This window comes from Megascapheus bottae, chromosome 29 (genome assembly GCF_031878675.1).
Source record: "Megascapheus bottae isolate mThoBot1 chromosome 29, mThoBot2.hap1, whole genome shotgun sequence".
NCBI classification, from domain to species: Eukaryota; Metazoa; Chordata; class Mammalia; order Rodentia; family Geomyidae; genus Megascapheus; species Megascapheus bottae.
This window is the reverse complement of record NC_143537.1, coordinates 13,911,594-13,938,962: the sequence shown is the minus strand read 5'-3', so window position 1 is coordinate 13,938,962 and position 27,369 is coordinate 13,911,594. Positions and strand designations below refer to the sequence as shown.

General features: G+C 47.3%; 2 protein-coding genes across 2 annotated transcripts; one reads left to right on the top strand and one right to left on the bottom strand.

Annotated features, from left to right (window-relative positions):
- Positions 1-346: 346 nt before the first annotated feature.
- On the top strand, positions 347-8,723 carry Gm2a (ganglioside GM2 activator). The gene is made up of 5 exons (XM_090321192.1): positions 347-535; positions 3,605-3,766; positions 6,303-6,485; positions 6,915-7,090; positions 7,143-8,723. The coding sequence occupies exons 1-4, from the start codon at positions 443-445 to the stop codon at positions 7,068-7,070; spliced, it is 594 nt and encodes a 197-aa protein (XP_090177318.1). The 5' UTR covers positions 347-442; the 3' UTR covers positions 7,071-7,090; positions 7,143-8,723.
- A 206-nt stretch (positions 8,724-8,929) lies between these two features.
- Positions 8,930-25,481, bottom strand: Slc36a3 (solute carrier family 36 member 3). The gene is made up of 11 exons (XM_090321191.1): positions 25,336-25,481; positions 24,988-25,161; positions 24,640-24,730; positions 22,645-22,733; positions 21,328-21,423; positions 19,287-19,371; positions 18,243-18,461; positions 16,638-16,736; positions 14,633-14,799; positions 11,511-11,680; positions 8,930-10,230 (listed from the first exon to the last, which is right to left on the bottom strand). The coding sequence occupies exons 2-11, from the start codon at positions 25,125-25,127 to the stop codon at positions 9,962-9,964; spliced, it is 1,425 nt and encodes a 474-aa protein (XP_090177317.1). The 5' UTR covers positions 25,128-25,161; positions 25,336-25,481; the 3' UTR covers positions 8,930-9,961.
- Between the last annotated feature and the right edge of the window lie 1,888 nt (positions 25,482-27,369).

Below are 27,369 nucleotides of genomic sequence, written 5' to 3'. Positions count from 1 at the left end.
TCCGCCCCAGGCCCTGGCCCCAGCCACGCCCCTTTCAGGAGCCACGCCCTCTACCTTAGACCGCCCCCCTCGTAGTGACCGGCCACGCCCACCCCAGTGCTCGGCCCCGCCTCCCTCCGCACTAGGCTCCGCCCCTCTGTGCTTTAGGCCCCGCCCCTCCCGGGTGCTCAGCGCCGTTTGGTCCCTCACACCCGACGCCCCCCCCACTTTAGCTTTCGTTTTCCCCGTAGAGTTGGGAGGCGGGGTGAGTGAGGGGGGTGTGGCCTTGGAGAGACCCCCGAACTCTCCGCGCCGGGTAAGGGCGGAGCTCAGCATTGCGCGCTGGCCAATGGCTGCACTCTGATTTGCATCGCCACCATATGTTTTGCATAAACAATCCGGGCCGACTCTTAAAGCGCCTGGGCTGCGGTTCCCGGAGAGAAGTCCCGGCCGCCCCGCCACCATGCGCTCCCCGACGCTCCCTCCGCTCCTGGTGGCCGTCCTGGCCTGGCTCCTCGCCGGCCCTGCGGCCCCCGCGCGCCTCGGTTCCAACCAGGTGAGCTGCCCCTGTTGGGAAGGCCGTCCACCACCTCCCGGATCGGGGTGGGGAGTGGCGGGGGTCGGGGGTGAGGTTGTCACCGCAGGCTTCTTCAGGGCTGCTCCTTGCAGCTTGTGGGTCCCCAGCACAGTGAATCTGCCCGCAGAAGCACTGCCTGCAGCCCCCGGAGATCCAGCTCCGCTTACCCTGCTCTGTTCATCTAATTTTTGTTTTTAATAATACTTTCTCTTACTTGAAAGCTCTGAGCTCTGTCGTGGGGGGGGGCGGTTGAGAACCCCATCTCGGCCAAAGGGTGCACACTTATCCCAACTTAACAAAGGTCCAGCATCCTCACCGCCCCGCCTCCAATCCCTTCCTCTACTTCCCCTCCCCTCCCCTCCATTCCCAAACTTCTCCTTTCAGATCTGCTTCATTTCCAGGCTGCAGTCTCCCATCCCCCCACTCCACCCCACCCCACCCCACCCCACCCCCGGGAGGAAAAAGAGAAGTCCTAGCATTCGGAGACTTTCTTTTGCTGTGTAGCTAGGGACGGGACCCATAACTGACAGGAAGTGAACAGATCTGCAGATTCCACCCCACACCCCACTCCTCTTGCCTTCTCCCACCCTCCCTCCCCTTGTTCAAGAGTGGGAGCCTTGTGGTATAGGGGAAGCTGAGCAGGGAGCTTGGGTGTCTGGATCCATGTAATGGTCGTTTGTGCAGAAAAGAGAAGGCTCTCCCCCCCAAAAAAAAAAATCACACAAAATCAGTGATCCCCCTCTCAGGGAGTGGGAGGTCTATTTTGTCTGTTGGATTGTTGGGGCATAGACCTTTGGGCCTCTCTTGCCAGAAGCGAAGCACCTTGTTCAGGGTGGGGTGGGTTGAGAATGGAGTGGCTCTGATCTTGTCTCCTGGCCTTGTCTGCATGCCATGGATACAGACGCCTTACCCAGGCCTGAGGGTGCCATATTGGCAGGCCTGGAGTGGCTCTGAAACAGCAAGAGTCCTCTTATCTCAGCCTAGATCACAGTATTAGCCCTGTGATACTTTCAGCCTCAGGGCCTGGCTAAGGGGACCATTTTGGTTAACTGGACATAAGGAGCCTCACACATTTTTCTGCCCAGGCTGGCTTTGAATCTCCATCCTCAAATCTCAGCCTCCTGAGCAGCTAGGAGGACAGGCGTGAGCCACCACCAGTGTCAGCTTGAGCTAGACAGTCTTGAATGAAACCTTGTGCTTTCTGCTAACAAACTTTGTACCTTCGGGATAGCCCTACCACACATGTAATCATACACCCTTTTCATGGGTGAGGAAAATAAACCTCCAGGGGTTAAGGTGCTGTAGTTAAGAGCTGCTGCAGTGGAAGGATTTTTAACCCACGCCTGTGATTTGTATCTAAGTTTCTGCTTCCTGAGGCCCTAACTTTCATCCGTGTCCTCTGCCACCTCTACCCATGAGGAGACAAGCCAGGGTTGGCAAATACTTTGTGTCGGCCCTGATGGCCCCCAGCGGTGGGAAACCAACTAAGGGAATTCTGGAAACTTCCTCGAGCCTGGAATCAACCCTTCAGTGCTGCTTTAGAATTGGGGGAAGCAGCTCCCCTCCCACACCCCAAACAACAACAACCTAAATAGTCCTCTTATTTACACCTTCAGTCAAACACTTTCTATCAGTTTAGAGGCTTGAACTCAGGGTCTCATGCTTTTGCTTAGCTTCTTTTTCTACTCAAGGCTGGTGCTTTAATCCCTTCTGATTTTTTTTTTTTCCTGGTTAGTTGGAGAGAATCAAATCTTTCTGCCTGGGTTGGCTTTGAACTCTGATCTTCAGAATTTAGCTTCCTGAGATAGTTAAGACTATAGGTATGAGCCACTGTGCTAGACTCAATTCAAATGTTAGCTCTGGACATTTTTTTTTTTTTGTCAGTCAAGAGGCTTGAACTCAGGGCCTAGGCGCTGTCCCTGAACTTTTTTTTTGCTCAAGGCTACTGCCACAGTACCGTTTCTGGTTTTCTAGTGGTTCTTTGGAGAGAAAAGTCTCAGGAACTTTCCTTCCTCAGGCCCGGCTTCAAACCATGATCCTTAGATCTCAGCCTCCTGAGATAACTAGTATTACAGATGTGAGCCACTGGTGCCTGGCTTCCAGACAATCTTTTGTTGACTATGATGTGCCGGGCCCCCCACACCCAGGCTTTGTCACCTCCCCATCCACTCCCAACCATAAAGCAGAGTAAGATGCTTTCTTTCCATGGTGTTCATTTTCCTTTAAGCCACTGAGATCACAGTGGGTGACATTTATTTATTTACAGTAGACTGAAAACCCCACTGGGTAAGGCAGGCACCAAGTCTAGTTGTTTACTTCTAGGGACAGCCCTGAACCTAAGGGCCTACCATCATTGCTCCATAAATATTTGTGGAATGAATCCTATATGAAACCTTGGCTAGTAACCTACTCTGGCCTGCCTTCTTTAGTCATGACATGACCTTTCATTCCAAGAAGAGGAGACCCATTTCAGGAAGCTCAAGGACAGGGAAGGTTTGCCAGGTATAGAAAGAATCTCCTGGAACTAATGGCAGGAAGCAGAGGTGGGGTGTCTCATGGCTGTCATTTCCTGGGGCCAGCTCATGCTTTTTGTGCCTGGTACGGTGTCACAAGAGTTACATGACTGCTGTCTCTCTTTGCAACCAAGGTATGAATGAATGAATGCCTCCACTTAAGATGGAGAACCAGGCACGGGGGCTCATGCCTTGGCATCTCAGCTACTCAGGAGGCTGAGATCTGAGGATGCAAGTTCCAAGCCAGCCTAAGGCAGGTCAATATGTGAAATTCTTCTCTCCAAGGAGCCACCCAAAATCCAGAACTCCCATGTGTGTTTTGTGCCCACTGGGGTTTATCTTCTCCATTGCTCTTGGGTCTGGATTTGGCCTGGGTTTGAGGTGAAGGGCTGTGGGACCTGTCTCCAATGAGTCCCCCCACTCTTTTTTTTGGTGCCATTTCTGGAGCTTGAACTCAGGACCTTGAGCACTATCTTCTGGCCTGAGATGGCTCCCTTTGGTTTAAGTTCTCCCCTCCTTTTTCCTGATTGTCTAGCTAGCCAAGCTGGGTGGCTTTTCGTGGGATAATTGTGACGAAGGACAGGATCCTGCAGTGATTAAGAGCCTGATGCTGGCACCAGACCCCATCATTATTCCTGGAGATGTGACCGTGAGTGCCGAAGGGACAACCCAGGTCCCCCTCATCTCCCCTCAGAAGGTGAGCATGGCGGGGTCGGGTGGCTGGAGGGGTGGAGGGTGGGGCTCAGTGACCATCATGATCTGGTTGGCATTTTTTTTTTTTTGGTGGTACTGGGGCTTGAACTCACGACCTCACACTTGCTGTGCCTGCCTCCAGCCCTGTTGTGCTTTACTTTTCAGACAGGATCTCACACTTCTGCCTGGAACTGGCCATGAACCATGAACCTTTTACTTCCACCTCTGGAGTTTACAGACAGGCACCAATCTCAGTTGCTTATTTGTTGAGATGGGGGAGGGGAGGGCTTTGTCTTACTCCCCCCCTCTTCTTTTTTTCAGTCCTGGGGCTTGAACTCAGGGCCTGGGCACTGTGTCTAAGCCTCTCTGGGCTCAAGGCTAGTGTTCTACCACTTGAGCCACAGAACCACTTCCAGCATTTTCCATGTATATGGTACCAAGGAATTGAACTCAGGGCTTCCTGCATGCCAGGCAAGCACTCCACCACATTCCCAGCCTGTCTTACTCACTTTTTGCCTGGGCTGCTTTGAACTTCCTTATCTCTGTGATCTTCCTTATCTTTGCTGTCCCCATAGCAAACCCATTTATTGGAGTCTTTTACTCGTTAGTAAGAATCACCACCTTTTGGGGATAGTCTTCTTCCACATTCTACAGTCTATTCCTGGCCTTAGATTTCTTGAAATGAGTTTTATCTTGAGTTTTGTTTTTTTTTTTAAGTTTCTAGATTTGGGTATGGGTGACTCACACCTATCATCCCAGCTACTCAAGAGGCTGAGATTGGGGGATCACGGTTCAAAGCCTGTGGGGGCAGAAAAAATCCACAAGATTCTGTATCTCTAATGAATGACCCAAAAACCGGAAGTGGAGCAGTGATTCCAAGTGGCTAGCTTGGAGCACAAAAGCTTAGGGATAGGGTCTAACCCTGGACGGTACCCCCCCAAAAAAAATCTAGATGGGGAGCCTGTTTCTGAGACAAGCCTGGACTTGACCGAGTCACAGCCCTTGCCTCTTAGGTGTCTTGAGCAATAACTAATTTAATTAGGGATTCCCATGGGGCATGGTCCCAGTTAATTTCTTGTTAGCTATGTCTGTGGATACAGACAGAAGTAGGTCTGTGTAGCCGAGTTCCCTATCCGGGATGGACCATTGCCTTTATTTTCTTGGTATTCAATGGCAGGATACCAGCCAAGCTCTGTGCCCTCCCATCTGGGCACTAGGACAGAATTTGCCACAAATCAGAGGCTGAGTAGACACTGGCTTGTTTATTTGGCATTGTTGCAGAGACCTAGGTGCCAAAGCCAGGCGTTTCTAGGATACTCATGCTATGTAGCTGCTGTGAAACTTCCACACCCCTGGTTTGCTTTTCCTGGCTTCTGAGAAGCATTTAAATTGCTTTGACCAGCCAGTTACCTGTGGCTCACATCTGTAATCCCAGCTACTCAGGATCACAGTTCAAAACCAGCCTGGGCAGGAAAATTTGTGAGACTTTTTTTGGCCAGTCCTAGGACTTGAACTCAGGGCCTGGGCACTGTCCCTGAGCTTCTTTTGCTCAAGGCTAGTGCTCTACCACTTGAGCTACAAGTGCCACTTCTGCCTTTTTCTATGTATGTGGCACTGAGGAATCAAACCCAGGGTTTCATGCATGCTAGGCAAGCACTCCACCACTAGGCCACCTTCTCAGCCTGCATGTGTTCATTTCTGGCTGGTGTGGGTAGTGACTGCTGGAAGGTCTGTAAGATTGTGTATGGTTCGGAGAAAGGAGATGAAGTCCACTTTCAGTTATTAACAATGGCCAGAGACACAGGAAAGGGTTCCACTGGTACCTGTGTTGTGCAGTGTCCTGCTAGTGTCACAGGATCAGATCTATCAATACAGTAAACTGATTGCTGCCGGCCTCTTTTAATAGAGGTGTGCCTAGCTGGGAGTTTAGCCTAGTGGTAGAGTGCTTTGCCTAGCATGCATAAAGACCAGGGTTCGATTCCTTGGTACTGCACACACACACACACACACACACACACGCCAGAAGTGTTAGAGTTCTAGCCTTGAGAAAGCCCACGGACAGTACTCAGGCCTTGAGTTCAAGCCCCAGGACTGGAAAAAAAAAGGGGGTGTTGGAGTGGGGAGGAGTATGCGAGAAAGTAGGAAGGGGGAGACCTGAGAGGGTCAAATGCATCTTTCTCGAACTCTTGGAATACTGAGAATCCCCTAAAATGGTCAACCAGTTCTGGCTTGGAGGACCTCACATTCTTATTCCTTAGGTGTAGGTTAAGTCCACACCCAACTTTCTGGGAATTTAGAGATATATAAAAAAATCTATGCTAATCGTAAGTCACCTGCTGTGTGAGCACCTTCTTCTTCAGATTAAACAAAAAGAAAGAGAGAAAGATATCAGGCCCCTGTGTGCCCCAAATCTCCATTCCATACTGGTATCTGTTATTGTCTTTTCTGTGGTCACCGTGGATTGCGACAGGTTGGATTAGGGCTTGGAAGATTTTTTTTTTTTTTCCCAAATCCTTTCTCACCAAATCCTTTCTCCCCAGGTGGAATTAACCTTGGAGAAGGAAGTGGCTGGCTTCTGGGTGAAGATCCCATGTGTGGAACAGCTGGGCAGCTGTACTTACGACAATGCCTGCAAAATGCTTGATTATTACATTCCCCCAGGACAATCCTGCCCAGAGCCCCTGCACACCTACGGCCTTCCCTGTCACTGCCCCTTTAAAGAAGTAAGTACTAGGGCTGGGAATGTGGCTTAGTGGTAGAGTGCTTGCTTAGCATGCATGAAGCCCTGGGTTTGATTCCTCAGTACCACACAGAATAGAAAAAAGCCAAGAGTGGCACTGTGGCTTAAGTGGTAGAGGGCCAGCCTTGTGCTAACCTTGAGCAAAAGAAGCTCAGGGACAGTGCTCAGGCTCTGAGTTCAAGCTCCAGGCCTGGCAAAAACATAACAATAAAAACTGTGTGCCTCCATGTATCCATCTGTAAAATGGGTACATTGAACTTAGACCTAGCCCTTTAGCTCTGTCCATTCATCTCCATGGCCCTTTGAGAACCAGAGGGGCCCATGAAAGATCTTGGGGTGGGGGATCGGTTCCAGAAGACCTTCTCTCTGCCACCCCCTCCCTTGACTTCATATCCTTTTTTATTTCTCACAGGGCACCTACTCTCTGCCCTCCACTAATTTCACACTACCTGACTTGGAGCTGCCCAGCTGGCTCAGTACAGGCAACTACCGGGTCCAGAGCATCCTGAGCAGCGGCGGGAAGCGTCTGGCGTGCATCAAGCTAGCCATATCCCTAAATAGCAAATAACATGGCGCCTGCCATAGCATGAAAGAAGGTGGTATGAACCAGGTGCTCCCCAACTTGACTCCCCTCTTCCATTTTGTGCCATTTAACATTCACGTTCGAGGACAGGGCAAGTGGCCCTGCCCACAGGAAGCATGTGATATTCCACAAGACATCTGGGGATATCTGAGCTGCCTGTCACTTCCCCTCACAACCCCCATGCCAGAAGCTTGAGCTGTTTTTTTGTTTTGTCAGTCCTGGGGCTTGAACTCAAGGCCTTGGCACTTTCCTTTAAGCTTTCTCAAGGCCAGCACTTTACCACTGGAGCCACAGCACCACTTCTGACTTTTTCTATTTTATGTGGAATCGAACCTTCATGCATGCTACCCAAACACTCTACCATTAGGCCACATTCCCAGCCCTGTGGACTTGCTTTCTTAAGGGCCTCTTTTATTTCTCAAAACCTTCAAGGACCAAGAATCCAAAAGTTTGGGGACCTTAAATTCATGATGACTGGTATCTTGGCTTCCTGAAATGATACCTTGTGACTTTTGTTCCTTTCGCCCTGACTCACAGCCACAGGAAGTATTAACATTTTCTGTGCCACCCCCCCCCCCCGAGTCTGGTGCTAATGGCTCATGCCTGTAAATCCTTAGCTCCTCGGGAGGCTGAGATCTGTGGATGGCACTTTCAAAACCATGAACCAACAACAAGCTGGAAGTGGGGGTGTGGCTGAAATGGTAGAGCTCTAGCCTTGCAGTGAAAAAGCTCAAAGACCAGTGCTTGGGTCCTGGGTTCAATCCTTACTTACCCACACAAAGAACAAAATTCAAAAAAAAAAAATGTTTTGATTCTAATCTGGGCCCTTGGTGACTCATCCCTGTAACCCTAGCTCTACTCAAGAGGCTGAGATCTGAGAATCCCAGTTCGAAGCCAGCCAGGGAGGAAGAGTTCATGTGTCTCTTATCTCCAGTGAACCATCAGAAAACCAGCAGTAGTACTGTGGTTTAAGTTGTAGAAACAGCAGAAGAAACTCAAGGATAGCACCCAGGTCCTAAGTTCAAGCCCCAGTACCAGCACAAACAAAGAAACAAAAACGAAAAAAAAACCTTGTGCAATTAATTTTGTATTTTCTGGTTGTACCTAACTGATATCCAGTCAGATATACCTGGAGAGACAGGGCAGACACTGGTATTGGCTCTTTCGTGAGATTTATTTAGGGTGACACCAGGGAACTCAGACACTTATTTACTAATTCAAGTGTGTCAGTAGAACCATGAAAAAAAACACAAATGATCAGTCAGGACTTCCAGAGCCACCCTCCGGCCTCTACTTGTTCTTTTGTGCTAAACACTCAGCATCTCATGGCCAGAGGTGGTAGAGTATTAGCCTTGAACTGAAGAGCTCAGGGACAGTGCCCACGCCCAGAGTTCAAGCCCCATGACCAACTACAACACAAAAATTCTTTTTCTAGAAAGGCCAATTTTCTACATTTTTTAATATGAAATCTTACACTTAAAATATTGGCAATTACTATTTTTTTTGTACACTCAAGGCAAGACAAAAAGGCCGTAAGACCTCTGGTAGGTTTTGTCCTTGTTCTTTTCTTTTAGTTGGGATGTCAGGCTTCCTGGATTTGTCCACCCTCTAATATAGCAATAAATCTTTCTAACTTGCTGAGAGAATCCTGCTCGTTTGTGCTAATGGGAGGAACACCGTGAGATTGGTACAGGGGACCCAAAGAAGACATTGCTAGGATACAGCTCTCCTGTTCTTGTCATGAGCTGCCATGATCTCTGCTTCTCTCTCCTGAGTTATCAATGCAGAACTCAACTTTCTACCTGTGCTATTTTGTGTTCCCCTAACTTCAATACCTGCAGCAACTTTGTGTGTCATATCCCTTACCTTCTTCCATGGGCTAGTCAACCAGTGAAGTTTCTAGTTCTCATTAACATGGGAAATCTTTGTGTGTGTGTGTGTGTGTGTGTGTGTGCCAGGACAGGGACTCAAGACCTCTTTGAGATCTTTGGAGGGTTAGAAGGTGAGGTTAAAGGTGACATCTAAGATCACAGGACAAAGAGGATTTTATTTTTGTTGTTGTTTACTTTTATGCCAGTACTGGGATTTGAACTCATGCCCTCTTGCTCTTACTTGGCTTTTACCCATTCAAGCCTTGAGCCACAGCTCCATGTACAGCTTTTTGGTGGTTCATTGGAGAGTCCCATGGACTTGGCTGCTTATGCTGGCTTTGAACTGTCATCCACAGATCTCAGCCTCCTGAGTAGCTAGGAGCCATATAGACAATATAGCTAGTTCAATACCTGCCATAGAGAAAAGAGTTTCTCTCCTATGTATCCCCCTTCGTGAGATATTGGGGTCACCATTTTTCTATTCTGTGAAGCTTATGGCATGAATGACTATATGAGGAGAGTTTGGTATAGAGATGCAAAAGACATAAATTCCAAAAAGGTAGCTGGGTACTTGTGACTCATACCCATCATCCTGGCTACTCAGGAGGCTGAGATCTGAGGATCAGGGTTTGAAGCCAGCCTGGCATGAAAGTCCTTTGAGATACTTATCTCCAAGGCACCACCAGAAAACGGGGAAATGGCACTGATGTGGCTTCAAGGGGTAGAGCACTAGCCTTGAACTGGAAAGCTTAGGGACAGTGCCCAGACCCTGAGTTCAAACTGCATGACTGACCAAAAAAAAAAAAATCTGAAAAGACGCACAACTTGACAGGCTTTTTGTCTCATTCCCCTTGCCCCATGGGAAAGAGAAAGGAAGTGCTAATTAATAAATGCTGGAGTTTTATGAATGTATCTCTCTCTCTCTATAGCATCCAAATGGCAATCACACGTGGGATGGGTGGGGTGGGGTTGGGGCCAGGGGTCTAGCAGATTATAAATAGATCTTTATGCATGGACGCCTGTGAAGTTGGCTCTGGAATAGAAATTGGGTTGGGTTAGCTCGTAGAGGGCTTGGTAGGTCCCAAATATACACCCCAAAAGCCCCAGGATGCTGATGAGGACATCTTTGGCGATGGTGACAAAGCTGATGTCCTCCGAGTAAAACGTGGTAATCTCCAGCAGGGGAGGGACGATGAGGGCCAGAGCGCTGCTGCTCACGGAGCCCACCAGGGAGATGACAAGGTCCAGGCGGGGGATCAGGACGGCCAGCACGCCTGCAGGGAGGGGGAGACAGACAGGAGGGGCAGGACATGAGGAAAAAAAAAACCCCAAAACAATCACTGAATACTTCTGAAAGGAAGATAGGCTCATGCCTGTGATCCTAGCTACTCAGGATGCTGAGATCTGAGGATCATGGTTCAAACCCAGCCTGGTTAGGAAAATCCATGCCAGTGAACCACCAGAAAACCAGAAGTGGTGCTGTGGCTCAAAGTAGCTAGCTTTGAGCTGAAGAGTTCAGGGATAGAATCCAGGCCATGAGTTCAAGTTCCATGACTGACCCAAAACAAAACAGACAACCCAGTGTCGTTCCCTGTGCCTGCGTCCCATGATGCCAGTCTCATGTGGATGGATGGCATCGGAGATTTCTGCTGTCCTCGCCCCCACGTGTAAACTTCATGGGAAGGCCTTGTGGGCAGTGTCTAAGCCATGCACAATTTGCCTTTGCCCTTGAGAGGCGTGGGCCGTGTCTCTTGGTTCCCATACGAACCACTTGCTCTTGGCATGAATCATGGAGTTAGCAGCTACAACGAGGCCTCTGAAGGCAGATTCTGGCAAATCTTTATTCTCAGTGATGGTGTGGTTGAATCATAACCTGGTTGATGATGTCATAGTTTTCTCTTCTGGCTGGCTTCCAGGGAGACCAGAGAGAGTTCGAATCTCCTTTTTCCTCTGGCTTATAAGAACTGTGCATTTGAATAACACAGTCATTTCCTTTTTTTTTTTTTTTTTATTGTGGGTTGTGCTTGAACTCAAATACTAGGTGCCGTCCTTGAGCTCTTCAGCTCAAAGTTAGCTCTCTATTACTTGAGCCACAGCACCACTTCTGGTTTTCTGGGGGCTCATTGGAGATGAGATTGGCAATTCTTAACCACGTGAGCCTCACCTCCACTCCCAGCCTTTAAAAAACAACAACAATAACTGTTAATTGGAGATAAGAATCTCAAGGTTCTGGGAAGACGCCTAGCATGCCTGAAGCCCTAGGTTTGATTCCTCAGTACCACATACAAAGAAAAAGCCAGAAGTGGTGCTGTGGCTCAAGTGGTAGAGCTCCAGTCTTGAGAAAACTCAAGGACAGTGCCCCCCACAAAAAGAATCTCATAGTCTTTAAATGCTCAGGCTGGTTTCAAACTTCCATCCACAAATCTTATCCTCCTGAATAGGTGATTGTAAAATGCTAGGGCTGGGATAGATTGCTCCCCTCCCTCCATGCCACCTCCTCCTCCATCTCCAGAAGTGACTCTCTGCCATGGTTCTGGGACTTTCACGAACTCACAGGTGAGGCAGACCAGGGCAGTGCGAACTGTGAGGTCAACGAACAGCGCCCAGCTTTCCGACACGTGGGAGAGGGCGAAGGGGATGATGATGTCGGCTGGAACGTGAAACTGGAGCACGTAGGTGAAAAAGATCCCCACGGAGTACATCAGCTTCACTGACTGGTAGAGCCTATGAGCAAGACAACAAGAGGGACTGGAGGTGCTATGTAGAAGCTGGCCCTGTCCTGGGGTTCTAGCTCCCTGACCAACAGGCTACAAGGACTGAAGCCCACTGGTGCCCAATCTAAGGGGGCAAGATAGACGCCCAGGAGTAATCAATTACACCTTTTTCATATATATATATATATATATATATATATATATATATATATATATAGTCAGTGGTGGGGCTTGAACTCAGGGCCTGTGCACTGTCCCTGAACTTCTTGGTGCTCAAGATTAGTGCTCTACCACTTTGAACCTACAGTTCCATTTCTGGTTTTCCAGTGATTAACTGAAGATAAGGAGTTACCCAGACTTTCCTACCTGGGCTGGCTTTGAACTGTGATCCTCCTATAGTAGGTAGGCTGACAGGTCGGAACCCCTGGCATCCGGCTAGTTTCTCTTTTTTTAAGTATACATTCAAATATTTTTTTTTAAAAATGCTGTTTAAAAAATATATGCCTATGGTGAACTATTTGCTACCACTCTTTGATTTCTTTCTTCTTGAGTTGTTGGTGTTTTTCTACAGTCTCTGTCTGCCTGCCTGCCTGTCTGTCTGTCTGTCTATCTCTTTCTCATGTACACAGTATTAATGTTTGAACTCAGCCTCCCACTTGCTAGGCGGGTGCTCTAACCCTTGAGCAACACTGCCACACTCTTTTGCCTTAGATTCGTTCCTTCCAGAGAGGGTCTTGCTGCATCCCCTTCCCTTAGGATTGGTCTCTGACTCTGGTCTTTCTACCATCCCGCTATGGAGCTGACAGGACAGGCATGCACAACTCCACCTCGCTTACTGGTTGAGATGGCGTCTCAAACCACCATCTTCCTCATCTCTGCCTCCCACGTGGCTGGGATGACAGACAGGAGACCCTGCAGCTAGCCTGGCGTTATTCTTGCGACGGGACAATCACTATTATCATTTTGAAGGTTTCCTTGTAGTACTTTATGATGAGTTGGAACCCACCCCCCAGTGGGGGCAAATCCATACATCTTGGTACTTTGGGAGTCTAGTTGGATGCCAGCAAGAAGTGGGCTCAGTTCAAGGAGGCTAAAGAAGCCCATTTAGCCCAGAATAAGAATGCCATAGCAGGCCGACATTTTACTTGTTTAAAATAAAAGGCACACACTTCAAAGACATTCCATTTCCTTGCCGGAGGCTGGTCATTTCCAGGGCATAGTGGAGGCGGGTGAGGCTGGGACAATTGGACTAATTTTATAGCACTGAAATTTTACAAAGCAAATGTGCCATTCACCAGCAAGCCCAAGGCTTCCTAGATGCAGAACAATAGCTAACATTCCACGAGGACTGACTTCCTAAATACTCATAAATAAAACAGTATATACAAACGTATTATATATTATAATATATATAATGTATGCTATTATACATACATGTATAATTACATACATGTATATATTATATAATGAACAGGTGTGTGGGCACACCCACACATGTATAATATAATTAATATTATATGTGCTTATGCATCATATATGTATACATGCATATGTGTAATATATTATACATATAATGTGTACATGCATATAATATAAACATATATAAACCATTATATTGTATATCAATATATAATTATATAACAAATTATAATTACATAATAGTATGTAACTATATAATATATAGTATATTGAATATCATACAGTTATAATTAATTATAAGTTGTATGTGTAAATACTAATATTGAATATCTAATCTAGTGTTTAATATTATATATAATATATTTACTTATATATGATACAATATAATATATATATATTTTAAAGTGCTTATATATTGTGTTGGCCCTGGGGCTTGAACTCAGCGCCTGGCGCTATCCTTTAGCTTTTGTGCTCAAGGCTAGCTCTCTACCCCTTGAGCCACAACTCCACTTCCAACTTTTTGGTGATTTATTGGAGAGAAGGGTCTCATGGACTTTCTGCCCGGGCTGGTTTTAAGTCATGATCCTTAGAGCTCAGCTTCCTGAATAGCTGGATGACTGGCATGAGACATCAGTGCTCAGCTCATTTTTCTATATTATTAAAACAATGCCGGGCTGGGAGTTTGGCCTAGTGGTAGAGTGCTTGCCTAGCATGCACGAAGACCCAGATTTGATTCCTCAGTACCACATACACAGAAAAAGCCAACAGTGGTGCTGTGGCTCAAGTGGTAGAGCTCTAGCCTTGAGAAAATCCAAGGACAGTCAGTGCTCAGGCCCTGAGTTCAATGCCATCTCACCACCTGTCCAGGGGGGAGAGGCAGCAGTGGCTGTTTCTGCTGTGGGCACAGCCTTTGCCTGGGAGCTCGGGAGGGTGAGACTCACCCATGCCCACTGTGGAGTGACTGCCCCACCACTCTGAGCCCAGCCGTGCCCTCATGGAAGGAGAAGTAAGCAATTAAACGTGGATTATTATCACATTTCGTGTGTGTGTGTGTGTGTGTGTGTGTGTGTGAGTGTGTGTGTGTGTGTGTGTGTGTATGCCAGTACAGGGGTTTGAATTCAGGGCCTGAATGTTATCTCTGATCTCTTTGGCTCAAGGGTAGTGCTCTCCCACTTGTGCCACAGCTCCATGTCAAGGTTTGTAGGGTTAATTGGGGATAAGGGTCTCATGGACTTGCCTGGGCTGACCTTGAACCTGAAGTCTCAGATCTCAGCCTCCTGAGTAGCTAGCATGACAGGCCTTAGCACCTAGATGAGATTACTGATTAATTACACAGGGCCTGGATTATCAAGGAGACCTAGTATATTATATACATCCAATCTATTATAATGAATCCTAATATTCATACTGACTATTGGATTGGTTGCTAATGGCAACCATAGGGCATAATATTTGTTGTGTTGCTAAGGCCCATATCTCATATTCTTTGGCTCTCTGGGCCCTCCTTCCCTCCCTCCACTCCTGCCAGGCTGCAGGGACATACCAGCAGTTGGGTAAGTTGAGGGTGATGCTGGCCCTTGTGTCTGCCCCAAACTTCATGTAGCCCAGTGTCCCCAGGCAGATGTAGAGAATGATAACAAGTGACATCCCCAGGTACAGAACTAAGGAGAACTTCTGTGGATTCTTCATCTGTTTTTTGAGAGGCAGAACCTGGAGGGGAAGAATGTGAGAGAGAAAAAGGTAGAAAAGTATGACCCCGAGAAAGATGTAGGACCTCCCCGAATCCTTAAGGATAGGTCATCTGGGTAAACTGAGTCAGAAATCGGCCTTTCCACAAAGCCACCCTTATCATCTCCTCCTCCTCCTCCTCCTCCTCCTCCTCCTCCTCCTCCTCCTCCTCCTCCTCTTCTTCTTCTTCTTCTTCTTCTTCTTCTTCTTCTTCTTCTTCTTCTTCTTCTTCTTCTTCTTCTTTCTGTTGGTTATGGGGCTTGAACTCTGGGCCTGGATGCTTGTCCCTAAGCTCTTCAGCTCCAGGCTAGCACTTTGAGCCACAGCTCCACTTCTGGTTTCCTATGGTTCATTGGAAATAAGAATCTCACAGACTTCCATGCCTGGGCTGGCTTTGAACCACGATCCTTAGATCTCAGCCTCCTGAGCAGCTAGGATGACAGGTGTGCCCACTCCCCTTCACCAGGAGAGAGACATACTTATGCTTTCTGTAAGCACTGTTTTCTTAGAAATGCCCTAGCTGGGCTTGGAACATGGCTTAATGATAGAGTGCTTGCCTAGCATGCATGAAGCCCTGGGTTCAATTCCTCAGGACCGCATACAGAGAAAAAGCCAGAAGTAGTGCGATGGCTCAAGTGGTAGAATGCTAGCCTTAAGGAAAAGAAGCTTAGGAACAGGGCCCAGGCCCTGAGTATAAGCCCCAGGACTGGAGAAAGAAAAAAAAGAAACAGAGAGAGAGAGAGAGAGAGAGAGAGAGAGAGAGAGAGAGAGAGAGAGAGAGAGAGAGAGAGAGAGAGAGAAATCACAACCACCTGTAACAACTTGAAAAAAACACAAATATATCCCACAGGGGAAATTATAATAAATAACTGAGTTGGCATCTCAGCTTGTAGCTAGATGCAGAGGACAATCAAAAAGATAATTGAGTCAACTGACATCCTGATACTAGGCCTGGGGGTGGGGGGGAGGGGACCGGCCTAGAGGTGAGACAAGTTATCCTTTGAATGGTAGATATCTGCCTGGATGGGGAGAACCCTGAGGGCCTACTCTTGAGGAATACATAGATGAGTTGTGTTTGTTTAGCCCCAGGGGAGCTCTGCTCCCCTGCATACCAGGTCTTGATGAGGCCTGGTGTCTGTCCTAGGTCTGGGATCCATCTTAGGCCTGGTCTCTATCCTAGGCCTGGTCTCTATCTGACCTCTGGCCTTTGTCTTTATTTCAGTGCTGACAGTCCACAGGCCAGCCAGTTACCCCCAAGGCTGGTCTTATTAATCACTAGCATTCCTCCATTTATTATTTGTCATCCCTAGCAGTTAGTATCTGTTATCTGCAATTCCTAGACTACTAATTTATCTGTAATCATTACCATTTATTATCTGTTATCGGTAAACCCTAGATTTATGATCTGTCAGTCTGGAATTGCTACCTAACAATTTTTTGCTTGTCTGGTTTGTTTGTTTGTTTGTTTTGGCCAGTCCTGAACTCAGGGCCTGAGTACTGTCCTTGGGCTTTCTCCAGGCTAGCCCTCTACCACTTGAGCCAGAATGCCACTTCCACCTTTTTTTTATGTAATATGGCACCTAGGAATCAAACCCTGGCCTTTGTGTATGCTAGGCAAGCACTCTACCACTCGGCCAAACTCCCAGCCATCTTGTCTGCATGCGTGACTACTCAGTCTACTAGCTGACTGGTTGGGTGTAGTTGGTGTGGTTAATCATGGAGCCCCTTGCCCTGTTTTCCTGAACGGGTGGCAGTATTTTCGAGAATTAGGGTTCTTCAGCAGCCACCCCAGCACTGCTCACTGCAGCAACTCAGCTTACCATGCCCACACCTTCAAAGGCAAAGATGGCCGCTCCAAAAAACAGCAAGAAGGTCTTCCAGTTAGCCACCAGTGGCAGGTTTCCAGGGTGGGGGATTCCCTGGAAGAGGGCAGAGGAAAGGTCACATGTTAAGGTCATACCAAATCCCACCCTTGGAACATTTGAAGGCCCCTTTTGAGTTTCATTTCTTCCTCAAATGAATTATTTATTTTGGTAACAGGCAGGGCCTGGGCACAGTCCCTGAGCTTTTATGCTCAAGGCTGGCGTTCTACCACTTGAGTCACAGCTTCCCCTGGCTTTTATTTTTTTTTTGGTAGTTTATTGGAAATAAGAGGCTCATGGACTTTCCCTGCCTGGGCTGGCTTTAAACTGTGATCCTCAGATCTCAGTCTCCTGAGTAGCTAGGATGACAGGATGACAGGCATAAGCAAATGACACCGAACGCCTCCTTAGGTTGTTTTATTATTATTATTATTATTATTATTATTATTATTAAACATTTATAGCCAGGCACCAAGACAAGAGCTAGGGAGACAAAGTGGCTGAAATGATCCTTCCCCAAAACAACAACTCTGCCGATCGATTTCTTATCTATAAACGGGCAGTCCAGATAGATCTTCCATGGACTGGAAATGTGGCTTAGTGGTAGAGTGTTTGCCTAGCATGCAGGAAGCCCTGGGTTCACTTCCTTAGTACCACATACACAAAAAAGCCAGAAGGGGTGCCGTGGCTCAAGTGGTGGAGTTCTAGCCTTGAGCAAAAAGAAGCTCAGGGACAGTGCCCAGGCCTTGAATTTAAGCCCCAAGACTAGCCCCCCCCCAAAAAAAGTTCTTCCAAAACAGGACTGCGGTGAAGGCCCCATGAGCGAAACAGATGACCTCCCCCTACTGCCAACTCTTCGCTGTCTTTGTCATTTATACACATGTCGTGCCATTTTTATGGCTTCCTAAATCAGCATCACCTCCCTGGGGGATTGCAGCCTTCAGGAGAGCAGATGTCCCATTTCTGGGCAAACCTGAATGTCCAAACCCAGAAGGAATTCTGAATTAACTGAGTCATTGTGATTCAACACCACCAGTGATGGTGATGATGCTAAAGATATTGATTATGATGAATAATAGCGTGTGTGTGTGTGTGTGTGTGTGTGTGTGTGTGTGTGTGTAGACACGCACTCTCTCATACTAGGATTTGAATTCAGGGCCTGGCACGTTCTCCCTTAGGTTTTTTTTTTTCCCCCCTTCAAAGTTGATGCTCTACCACTTGAACCATAGCTCCACTTCCGGCTTTTTGGTGATAAATGGGAACTAAGAGTCTCACAGACTTTCCTGCCAGGGCTGGTTTTGAACTGTGAGCCTCAGCTCTCAGCCTTCTCAGTAGCTAGGATGACCGGCACCTAGCTGCTGCTTCTTCTCCTCCTTCCTCCTCCTCCTCTTCTTCCTCCTCCTCTTCTTCTCCTTCTCCTTCTTTTTCTTCCTCTTCTTTTTTGTTTCTAGACACCATCTTGGCAGGAGCTGCTCAGAGGAGGGTATTCATCTTCCTCTCCTAGGGTCCCAGAGGCCCGGTACCCTCATTGCTCCCCTTCCCCGGGTTCAGGGGGTCACATACCTGAATGATATACTCAAAGATCAGAGCCATGCTTCCCAGGGTCGTCACGCTGGCCAGGGTGGAGAAGATGGACAATACCCTGAGGTTCTGGATTAGCACCATGAGGACGAGGAATGGCAGGATGGTGAGCATGTAGAAGCGAATGTCCAGGATGGGACTGAGAGCCAGGATCTGACTGGGCTGGCATGAGCTCGATGTGGTGCGAGCTTCCTCTACTATCTAGGGATAGCAACAAGATACAAGGTAGCTGGTGCTTGCTTCCATTGGTTTATTTGTATTTTCAGTATAAGTCTATCTCAACGGTTGCAAGAAAATAAAATTGTACTAAAATAACAAGGTGATCTAAGCTCGGTGCTGGTGCCTCACATCTGTAATCCTAGCTACTCAGAAGGCTGAGGATTGCAGTTCAAAGCTAGCCTGGGCAGGAAAGTCAGTGAGACTCTATTGCTTTCCATCTCCTTCTCCTTCTCTCTCTTTCTTGCTGGTCCTGGGGCTTGGATTCAGGGGCTGGGTGCTGTTCCTGAGCCTCTTTGTGCTCAAGTCTAGTGCTCTACCACATGAGCCATAGCTCTACTTCTGGCCTTTTGTAGTTAATTGGAGATCAACGTCTCAGGGTTACAGGTGTGAGACACTACATCAGATTTGATCTGACTTTTCTTTTCTTTTCTTTTTGCCTGTCCTGAAGCTTGAACTCAGGGCCTGGTACTGTCCCTGAGCTTCTTTTGCTCAAGGCTAGCACTCCACCTCTTGAGCCCATAGTGCCACTTCTGGCGTTTTCTATGTATATGGTACCAAGAACTTGAATCTGGGTCTTCGTGCATGCTAGGCAAGCACTCTACCACTAGGCCAAACTCCCGACCCTGCTCTGACTTTTTAACGGTCCATTTTGAATGTGATTCCCAGGACTCTGTGATCTATTCTGGAAGTACAACAAGCCAGCCCCCCACCTGCCCTGTGATTCAAATGTTATGTCTTTGCTAATTGGACCCTAGCTGGAGATCCTCTTTGCTTTACCCCTGCTCTGTCCAGAAGAGGCTCCTTTACCTGTTGTAAATTGTCTGCCATGAACATAAAATAAACACTGCAAAAGCCCAGCTGTGTCACGATTAACATAAAGCTGACTGTGTACCTGGGGAAAAGAGGGAAACGGAGAAAAACAAACCTCAATATTATTTGCTTTGTGCTTTTACTTCTTTTGCTGGTCCTGGGGCTTATATTTAGGGCCTGGGCACTGTTCTTGAGCTTTATATTTTTGCCTAGGGATCTACCACTTGAGTCATGACATCTAACTTTTTGCTGGTTCATTGGCAATAAGAGACTTATAGACTTTCCCACCTGAACTGGCTTTGAACTGGGATCCTCAAATCTCAGCCTTCTGAGTAGCTAGGGTTACAAGTTTGAGCAATTTTTAATCAGAGTCTCTATTATCTCTGAGTGCACTAAAGATGACACTTCATTGAATACATTCATTAACTGGATCCATGGAATATATTTTCCCAAATGTTTCTAACTCCTCAATTACTGGATCTCCAAAGAAATGGCAGGGTTGAAGAGAGATGTTTCTGATTCCAGTCCTGCCTTGGCCACTGAATTCCTGTGTGATCTCAAGCAACTTTGCTATTCTCTCTGAGCTTCATTGTTCTGCATTCTGATGATGGTGGATGCGTAGATCTCTAAGGCCAGATATTCGCCCTAGATATTTGTTAACAGTGTCATAGGAAATGGATTATAACCTCATTTGTCTAATGGCTGCTGATTGGGAGATCAATTATCAATAGAGAAACCTAGGAGAGGAGCCAAGGAAGGACTGTTAAGGGATGTAGAGAGGATTGGAGCCAGAAAACCATTTGCACACCAGTAATTATTCAATTATTATTATTAGTGCCAGTTCTGATCTGGATGCTTTTTTAAAATTTTCATCAGGCCTGGAGCTTGAACTCAGGTCCTGGATGCTGTCCCTGAGCTCTTCAGCTCAAGGATAGCACTCTACCACTTGAGCCCCAGCTCTACTTCCTGTTTTCTGGTGGTTCACTGGAGATAAGAATCTCACAGGCTTTCCTGTCTGGGCTGGCTTTGAATCTGGATTCTCAGGTCTCAGCTTCTAAGTAGCTAGGATTACAGGAGTGAGCTACCAGTGCTGGCTCCATCATCATCATCATCATCATCATCATCATCATCATCATCCCAGTAGTTATACAAATTGGTTATAATTCCCGGTCACATTATGAGTATAGTGCATCTTGATCAATGTCACCCTTTCTTTTATTTGCTTCCATTTTCCCTTTCCTGTCCCTACCCTGAAGTTACATAGGTCAAGTTTTACATAATATATATTAAATATAATTGCAGGCTGGGAATGTGGCTTAATGGTAGACTGCCTGCCTTAGCATGCATGAAACCCTGGATTCAATTCCTCAGTACATCTACTCAGGAAAAAAAAAAGACAGAAGTAGCACTGTGACTCAAGTGGTAGAGTGCTGACCTTGAACAAAAGAAGCTCAGGGAGTGCCCAGGCCCTGAGTTCAAGCCCCAAGACCAAAACAAAAGCAAAAAAAAAAAAGGAAAACAAAATATAAAGCAATTCACATACTCTCATCTGCATACATATACTGATATATAGGCAGAGAATAAAAATATCTAAAGTAATATTTACTCAATAGACCTCAGTGATTGTGTGTGTGTGTGTGTGTGTGTGTGTGTGTGTGTGTGTGTGTGTGTGTAGATCCTACTGCTTGAACTTAGGGCTTGGGTGCTATCCCTCTGCTGTTTTGCTTCAACCTAGCACTCTACTATCTGAGCCACAGCTCCATTTCCACCTAGCTCTTTGTTGGTTACTTGGAGATCAGAATGTTTCCAAGCTGTCTACCCAGGCTGGCTTCGAACCATGATCCTCAAATCCTCCGTAGCTGGAATTACAGTCGTGAGCCACCAGAGCCTGGCAATGGTTACCTCTTGGGGAATGGGGGTCTGAGACTTTCTGGAAAGAACGCTTGCATTTAAAGTGTGTGTAAGAAGGGAAGGCGGGATAGTGGAGGAGTGTGAAGCTTATGATTGTTGTCATGGTGACAAATATAACGATGGCTACCTTCCCCACATGGAGTGGGTCCTGAGCCATGGGCTTGGGCACGATTCCAGACTGTACATCATTGCTTCTCCATAGTTCACGGAAGTCTTCTGCAGTCTAGGGGGACAGGACAGACAAGTGGTAACTTAAGACATTTTTCTTCATCTAAACCTGAATTGAGTTGTCCTTATATTTGTATGTCAGCAGCAAATGTTTTGTTACTTTTTTTTTTCCGTCAGTAGTTGGGCTTGAACTCAGGGTCTGGGTGCTGTCCTTTCCAGACTGGCTTTGAACTATGATCCTCAGATCTCAGGTTCCTAAGTAGCATGAACCACCAAGTACCCAGCACTATTCATTTCTAATAGTCATATACATTAATTAACTTTCGGGAACTTGCCTTTTCTTCTTCTTCTCTCCCCTCTTATCCTCCCCGTTGGTTTGGCAATATTTTACATATTTATTTATTTATTTATTTATTTATGTAATTATATTTGTGCCTGTCCTGGAGCTTGAACTCAGGGCCTGGGCACTCTTTCTGAATGTTTGTGCTCCAGGGTAGCTGCTCTACCACTTAAGCCCACAGCTCTATTTCTGCCTTTTATTTTGGTGGTTCATTGGAAATAAAGAATCTCATGAGCTTTCCTGTCTGGGCTGGCTTTGAACTGTGATCTTCAAAGCTCCTGGGTTGGGGCCGGGAGTTTGGCCTAATGGTTAAAGTGTTTGCCTAGCATGCATGAAGACCCAGGTTCGATTCCTTGGTACCACCTACATAGAAAAAAGCTGGAAGTGGTGCAGAGGCTCAAGTGGTAGAGCTCTAGCCTTGAGAAAGACCAAGAACAGTGCTCAGGCCCTGAGCTCAAGTCCAGGACTGGCAAAAAAAAAATATGAAAAATAAAGACACACAAAGCTCCTGGGTAGCTAGGATTATAGTCATTAGCCACCAGCTCCTGGCAGATGTTTTATTAGGATCAGAGAATACAGGGGCCTGACAGGATCTCCTAGCTAGCTCACTGCAGGGCTGGTCTGCACAAAGAGTGTTGAGATTTTTTTTGACGTCTCTGGGTTGCCATCTTTGTTAAGATCTAGAGCAGAAGGGCTGAGCATCAGAAGGGGCTGCATTCCCCTCCTCCTTTAACTTCTATTTTGTTTTTTAAACCTAGGTCGACCAGTTGTCCCATCTATATCTATATCTATATCTATATCTAACATATATGTATATATACACACATACATATGTGTGGTATATGTATATGTCAATGATCAAAAACAAAAATGAAGTGAACAGTCCTCCCATGACTGATGGCAGGTGCTGGGGTGATAGGGAGGCAGGACTCTGACCTCTGAGTGAGGTGGTGGGCGCAGTTCAGCAGGATGACCATGCAGTGCACTGTGAGAACCCCAATGGCCAGCAAGCTGATGGGCCCCACCTGCAGAGAGGAGGAGCGGAGAGCCAGATGGCGACCACAGACTCAGCACATCCCCACTTCCCACAGCACGGCCGCAGAGAGCATGCCCAAAGCTTCTGTCCCACCCTTTCCCTTTCCCTTCCCCCTTTTTCTTTCCCTTCCCCGTTTCCCTTTCCCCTTTCCTTTTCCCTTCCCCCTTTCTCTTTCCCTTCCCCTTTCTCTTTCTCTCTTTTTGTTTCTTTCTCTCTCTTTCCTGTCTCTTTTCCTTCTTTCCCTTTCTTCTCCCTCTCCTTCCCTTCCCCGTCCTTCTTTTCCTCTTTCCTTCTTTTTTCCTTCCTTCCTTCCTTCCCTCCACTTCCCTCCCTCCCTCCCTCTCTTCCTCTCTCCATCCTTCTCTTTCTCTTTCCTTCTCTCCCTCTCCCCTCCTTCCTCCCCCTCCCTCCTTTTTTTGGTTGTTCTTGGTAGTCCTGGGGCTTGACCTCTGGGCCTGGGTGCTGTCCCTGAGCTCTTCAGCTCAAGGTTAACACTCTACTACTTGAGCCACAGTGCCACTTCCAGTTTTCTGGTGGTTAATTGGAGATAAAAGTCTCACAGACTTTCATTTCCTGGCTGGCTTTGAACAGTGGCCCCCAGATCTCAGCCTCTTGAGTAGCTAGGATTACAGGTATGAGCCACCAGCACCTCTTAATCTTTCTTCCTTCCCTCCCTCCCTCCCTCCCTCCCTCCCTTCCTTCCTTCCTTCCTTCCTTCCTTCCTTCCTTCCTTCCTTCCTTCCTTCCTTCCTTCCTTCCCCCTCCTCTCTTTCCCCCTTTCTTTCCTCTCTCTCTCTCTCTCTCTCTCTCTCTCTCTCTCTCTCTCTCTCTCTCTCTCTCTCTCTTTCTTTCTTTCTTTCTTTCTTTTCCAGTCCTGGGGCTTGAATTCAGGGCCTGAGCACTGTCCCTGAGCTTCTTTCAAGTCTAGCACTTTACCATTTGAACCACAGCACCACTTCCAGCTTTTTCTGTGCATGTGGTACTGAGGAATCAAACCCAGGGCTTCCTGCATGTAAGGAAAGGATTCTACCACTAAGCCACATTCCCAGCCCCTTTCTTTATATTTTGTGCCAAGATTGGAGTTTGAACTCAGGGCCTCATGCTCTTGCTTAGTTTTTTCACATAAGGCTAGCATTCTACCATTTGAGCCATACCTCCACTTCTGGCATTTTTGCTGGTTAATTAGAGATAGAGTCTCTCAGATTTGTCTGCCTGGACTGGTTTCAAAGAACCATCCTCAGATCTTGGCCTCCTGAGTAGCTAGGATTATGTACATGATCTACCAGACATTTGGCTTTCTTTTGATGTGATCCTCTTGCCTGGGGGGGTGCTTGGGGGGGCAGTAGCTGGGATTACATATGAACAATTATGCTTGGCTTCCTAGCCACTTTCTCCCATACCATGGGAATGGTGTGACAACAGAATCTCCCCAAGCTGCTGCTGCTTTGAATAAATGAGGAGGTATCAGTGATGAACAGATTGTGTGTGTGTGTGTGTGTGTGTGTGTGTGTGTGTGTGTGTGTGTGTCTGTCTGTCTGTCTGTCTGTCTGTCTGTCTGTCTGTCTGTCTGCTGGTACTGGGGCTTGAACTAAGAGCCTGAGCTTTGTACCCGAGCACTTTTTTACTCAAGATTAGCATTCACTCTACTACATGAATCACTTGGGCTATTTAAAAGTTTATTAGAGGTCATGCCTGAGCTGGCTTCAAACCTTGATCCTTAGATCTTGGCTTCCGGAATAGCTAAGATAACAAATACGAGCCACCAGCCTCTAGTGGAAACATTTTTCCCAACTTCCCTGCTTCCAACTTCCAATTTGATCCCCCAAGCTGCAGGTGCCTTAGGCACCTGTCTCCCCTTACCTTAAAAAAAAAAAAAGCCAACAGAAGTCTCTTACCAACAAACCAGCGTTTTTCATGGCCAGTGGAAGGCTCAGAAGCCCTGTGCCAATATTACTTTTCAATAAGTGGATCAAGGTTTGCATCAGCCTGTTAGAAGAAGGAAAGTTGTTTTAGGGGTTCATCAGAGAGAAGAGTCTCATGGACATTTTCCTGCTCAGACTGGCTTCGAACCATGATCCTCAGCATCTCAGCCTCTTGAGTAGCTTGGATGACAGGCGTAAACACCCCCAGCCACCCCACTTGGATAATTCCTTTATCATTAGTGAGCATGAGGGTTTGAGAGGGAAGGCAGAGGTCTGAAGTCCCCCCACAGCATTGTACCTGAAAACTGGGGAGCCACTTACGATAGCATATCTGTTTCCTCTGCAGGAGCCACTTTATCGGGGGTGTCATGGCTCCCACTGCTATCTGAGGGGCTCTGTGCCCCCTGGTCCAGGTTCAAGCCATCACGGTACTCACTGTCCAACAGTGACTTTTTCAGCATGGTAGGTAGGGTGGCTGAGGCGCGGCAGGGAAGCCTAGAACCATGAAGAATATGATTGGTGTGGAAGAGGTCTTCCGTGCCCATCCTGAGATGCTAGGATGCTGGCACTTGCTATCTGAGAGTGTCTGGTGCTTGGCTGGAGCCCAAAGAATTTGATTTGGGAGTGGGGTGGGGAATGGGCAGGAAAAGCTGGTGGTGGGAAGTTCACCTGGCTCTTGGAGCAGTTCAGAAAAGTCTTAGGATCATCCTCCGTTTCCCCTTTTGTAATGGCTTGGACACTCTGCTGGGTCTCCCCTGGGCGATCGTCTTCCAGTTGAGACCAGTCTTGACTGGGAGAAAACTAGTACCCTCCAGGCTCAGTGGCTCTGGGCAAGGACGAAGCCAGAGCTACCTCATAATGGAGGCTGGCTAGCCAATAACAGGATGATCAGGACACAGAAGTGGCTTTGTGCAGGGTCTGTCACCAGAGTTTTCCTCTTCTGGATACAGAGGGGAGAGAGTGGCACATAGGTCCTGATCAAAAGCCACCTGCTCAGAAGAGAAGATGGACAGTCCACCTACCTGGGCAGGAGTGAGTGTATAAGCAAACGGGAGAGACATCACTTATCTCTCTCACTCTCCACCAATACCCCCCTCCCCACTAATATATGCTAGGAATTGCTGTCCATGCTGAGAGGTGGACATTCTATTACTGTCTTCTCCAACAAGGGACTCTGAGACCCCCCCCTCCCTAGGACTACAGGGAGACCCTACAGAAATACATAGGTGGAGAAAGATCTACGCTGGTGTTAATTTCCAGAGAGAAAGAGAAAAAAAATAAATTCATAGGGCTTGGGGAAGAGGGTTTGTAGCTCCATGGTGGAGTACATGGCCTAACATTTGTAAAGACCTGGGTTTGATTCCCAGGTCTCCCCCACCCTCAAAGAAAAAGGGAATATAATATAGAGAGAGAATGGACCACTGCTTGCTGGCTGGTTTAGGAGAGGTTGGTGATACTAAGTTGGATGTCATTAGAATCCACCAAAGGCTGATGGATGAAAGGCTTGGTGCAAAGCTCATAAAACTATTGAGTGCTAGGAAGAATTAAGAGCCTGGTAGAAGGAAGTGAGGTCACTGGGGTGGGCGGGCCTTGGGAAAGGAGACCTGGAGCTTCACCCAACTTCCTGTCTGCTCCCTGGTGGGCAGGTGAGCAGCTTTATTCTGTGTCTAGTGCTCCTCACCAGTCCCAAAACTTCAACATGGGTTTCAAATGATTTTTCTTTGCCAGTCCTGGGGCTTGAACTCAGGGCCTGAGCACTGTCCTTGGACTTTCTCAAGGCTTGAGCTCTACCATTGGAGCCACAGCACCACTTCCAGCTTTTTCTGTGTATGTGGTACCGAGGAATCGAACTTTGGTCTTTGTGCATGCTAGGCAAGCACTTTAACCACTAGGCCAAACTCTCGATGCCACCTTTGGCTCAAATGATAGAGCATTAGCTAAAAGAGTTATCTAGCTAAAAGATAACTCCCAGGATCTGCGTTCACACCCCAGTGCTGGCATACTTGTGTGTGTGTGTGCATGCACACACACACACACACACACACACAATTTGCTCTAGGCTTGGGACAAAGTGAGTAACCAAGAATATTGTAGCAAGCCAGACACATATTCAAGTCCTAGCTACTTGGGAGGTTGAGATGATGGGGTGGGGGGCGGAGACTGTAGGTTCAAAGCCTATCTGGGCAGAAAAATTCAAAGGTCTTCATCTCAGCCAATGAGTGGATGGTGGTTCGTACTTCTCATCCCAGCCATGGATAAATCACAATGGCTGGGCACAGCGGCTATAACCCCCAGAAGCACAAGGCTACACAGATCCAAGGATCACAGCCCAGACCAGTCCTTTGGCATAAAGCAAGGTATGCTGAACCCCAGCAAGAAGATGGATGAAAATAACCAGCACAAAAGAGGATGGGTGGTATGGCTCAAGGGGTAAAACATCTGGCTAATAACTGTCCGCCCCCAAAAAGAAAAATAATAAAACCGATTTCAGAGGTAAAGGTCTAGTGGACCAATTATTTCTCTGAGTGGGGCTACAACTTCATCCAGTGGTTTGGAAAGCACACACCCTTTGGCATGAAGGGCTCCTTTCTGAGAGTTGAAACTCATCATGGTTCGTCTTGGCCTCCATCTGTCTCAATGCTGGAGTTGTTGTACATCCCTGCTTGGTGGTGTGTTATGTCCATACCTTTCTCTTCCCCAGGA